The following is a 3,275-nucleotide window of genomic DNA, read 5'->3' as shown; positions in this document are numbered from 1 at the left end:
CTTCATATCCGAAACGCAGGAACGATCTGACTAGAAAGTCATTCAAAACTTGATCGAGAGTTCTAATAATTTTCTTCCTTCCATACAGGTATGCAAGCGTCTGAAACATCAGCCTTACCTTCTATAACTTCATCCCTTACTTCTATAATATCAGATTTCTTTAAATCTTCGGGTAGCACCACTAGATCTTCAACCAAGTGGTAATTGAATTAATCTATCATCACTATCGTACTTGTCAACTTTAGATTTGCTCAAACTGGGAAGCTACCTTTGATACAACTGCCTTGACAGGATTGTTGGAGGAAGCTTGGCTAAGTCTTGGAATTGTTGCGTAAATCTAAAGTTGACAAGTACGATAGTGAGTCTGTATCGCCGCGGAGCAATAGCCGTGTACGGATCTAATCGGAAAGATTTTTTGAAATAATGGATTTTTTTTCTCATCATTCCGCTTGGAAATTCAGTTTCATGATTGAGTTAAGGTCAGGTATTCAGTGTCTGGTTCGATAGGACCAGGAAGAAGAAGGTTTGGCATTTTTTTTTCTTTTTGATGGTCCTTAAAGTTTGATTTTTCTCCTTTATTCGGTCATCAAATGCATCGTTGATAAAGAACCTTGCCATCCCTAGCTTTGTTCCCTGCTTAAAGTTCATTGGCATGGGAATTGAGGAGTAGTAAGGAATGATAAAGAGTGAAATTCAGTCACCTTTTCCGCTTTCTTTTCTTGAGAAGAATGCTATGGTCTGGCATAAATGTCATTAGGTACATTTCGTTAAGGGTTTTGTGCTTTTAATATAGCATAGATATATATAAGAATAGTACCGAATAAACACCGCCAAACAAAAAATTAATAATACCAAAACTAATATATATATTATTTTTCCTAATACATCCTACCAAACACCTCCCTCATGTCCGAAGTTACTGCACATTAATAGAGAAACAATAAGGGTAGAGGGCAACGGGGCGTGCCCTGTAAAATATTTTGATAGCTTGACATTATTGCTTCTGGTTGTTTACTTCCTAAAAACATTAGAAAATTAAACATACAACATTCATAGGAAAAATTATTAAAATTCTCACTAGGCTCTCGAATAGGGTGTGACCTGGATAATACTTTTATGGTTAATAGTGTTGCTAGTTGCGGCGAAAAAAATATATATTGTTGCTGGTTATTATTTTTCAAAAAATAGAAGGAAAAAACTATTTCAGTAAAGTTCATACTAGTTTCGGGTCGGGCCAGAAAGGAAATAGGGAATTGGGCCATAGAATGTATTTGTCACGGGCCTCAGATGCATAGAGTCATTTTTGGAAGTAGTGCAATGCGCTCTACTCCTTCCCATTGGAAAATGGAAAGTGGCCGTCAGTGATTAGTGAAGCGCGCCTGTAATGGTGTGATGGCGGATGTAGAAGAAGAAGCCGCAATAACAGAAGGCCAGCTTGAAAAGCTTAAGAAATGGGAACGTTTAAGGAATTCACAATCTCTTTCCGATCCACCACCAGCCACTCGCTCTCTGGTCGCGATCGGAGACTTCTCAATCCATAAAATTGCCGGCGACTCTGCTGTCTTTCCTCCGGTCAACCACGAGAACCTTTACATATCCACAAATTTCGTTGGGAAAACTCATAGCCAATCATCGTCACCGCCGTTCCCGTCATCTCCGTCGCTATCGTCGTCATCATTTTCACCTTCCAATCGAGATAACGATGATTCGTCCTATTCATTCGCCGCCTCAGATTCAAATGCCGTGGATCCGTCAAAATCTGTACCAGATAGTCCTCGACCCCCAGCCAGAGTAGATGGTTATGGAGGAAAATGGTGGAATTTGGGACTGCAAGTGCTGTTTTCTAGAGTCAACGGCATTGCTATATTTCGCTGGTGTTTCACTTCAGCTCGAAGGGCTGTTACGGGTATGTTCCCCCCCTATGGAGTAGCGGCAATGTTTGTGTTGTTTGCGTATTTCCGTTGGCGACGGAGATTGATTACAAGACAGAGTAGGGAACAGCTGAGACGCACCATTACAAAGAAAGATGAGGTCTGTTAATTTTTGGCCTTGTTGTGTTTGCAAAAATTCCCATGTTAAAAAGTCTTACAATCAGTTTTACCTACCTGATTGAGTTTATAATCCTTGCTTGTTTTTCTTGTGCAGAGGATAAATCAACTTTTAAGTCAAATAGCAGAGATGAATCAGGTATTGGTGGCTATGCACAAAGGTAATCTGTCCAAGAATTAGCTGAAATTAGTATTATGTAGTATTACGCAGTCGAGGGATAATGGTCATTAACTACTCTAGTCATGATAGGCACACAATCATCATGCTCAAATGGACTGCGTTTTCTGTAGAATGATGATTGGCATTTATGAGGATGCCCGAAATCCATTGACATATACTGTACTGTAGTCTGGAGCGCAGTTGTTACAAATTATCTATAAAATGGTAGAATAGAAGCTTCATTGTTTGTCCAGATACTCACTCCTGCTCGCTTTCATTTAAGATCTTTGAATCTTAAAGTTCACAGATATGCAAACGATGTGACTACTAATTAGGCTTAAGGGGTCCTGTTATCCAGAGATATGAAATAACACCTACGACGAAAACAAGTCATTGATCTCCTATCTATAAGCAGGGGTCTGCCTTCACTAAAAAAGCCTACGCTTATCCATTCCTTTCAAGCTTGAAGACCGAACTCATTGATTCCGCGTCCTGTCAGTTTGTTAAGTAGACTCAAGGCTGGAAGTCGTTATAGTAGGCTAAACCTATTATCTTTGTGTTTAACCTACATCCCTGGAAACATCTCTGTAACTGAAGGACACTCCCATAACATGGAAAGCCTGCAATCTAAAATTGTGACACAGAACAGTTTTAAAAACAAGCTAGAAGAGTCAGGTGCAAACAATGAGGAAGAACAAAATTTACTGCGAATCCGTTTGTTAAAAGGAATCCTACACCACCACCGGCAAAGAAAAGTATCTATCCCAAAGTGAATGGCCTCAATTTGGTTCTTCGGTGTCAAATTCAGTAGTTTCAAATGCCAGGTGGTGATTTGATTTCAGTTATTTTCCTTCCCCCCATTCTCTGTTTTCCCCAAATATAACTCAGACACGTAAAATAGTACTACATGGAAATGTCTCATTTTAAACTATTTTAATAGAGATCATCATCAGTAACTAAATGTTCTCAACTCCCGACAATGACTGGAGGAAAAGTTGAAACAGATTAGCTGTTCATTAGTCAGATATCTATCAACTGCAAGATGTATGATAGAATCATAAAACGAT

At 39.2% G+C, this 3,275-nt stretch overlaps 1 protein-coding gene across 1 annotated transcript; it reads left to right on the top strand.

Annotated features, from left to right (window-relative positions):
- The first annotated feature begins 1,291 nt into the window (after positions 1-1,291).
- On the top strand, positions 1,292-2,455 carry LOC107802837 (uncharacterized). Its single transcript, XM_016626414.2, has 2 exons — positions 1,292-2,031; positions 2,146-2,455. Exons 1-2 carry the CDS (start codon positions 1,393-1,395, stop codon positions 2,227-2,229), a joined length of 723 nt encoding a protein of 240 aa, XP_016481900.1. The 5' UTR covers positions 1,292-1,392; the 3' UTR covers positions 2,230-2,455.
- The last annotated feature ends 820 nt before the right edge of the window (positions 2,456-3,275 follow it).

Source organism: Nicotiana tabacum, chromosome 4 (genome assembly GCF_000715075.1).
Source record: "Nicotiana tabacum cultivar K326 chromosome 4, ASM71507v2, whole genome shotgun sequence".
Taxonomy (NCBI): domain Eukaryota; kingdom Viridiplantae; phylum Streptophyta; class Magnoliopsida; order Solanales; family Solanaceae; genus Nicotiana; species Nicotiana tabacum.
Note: the sequence above shows the minus strand (reverse complement) of the source record. Positions and strands in the feature narration are given on the sequence as shown.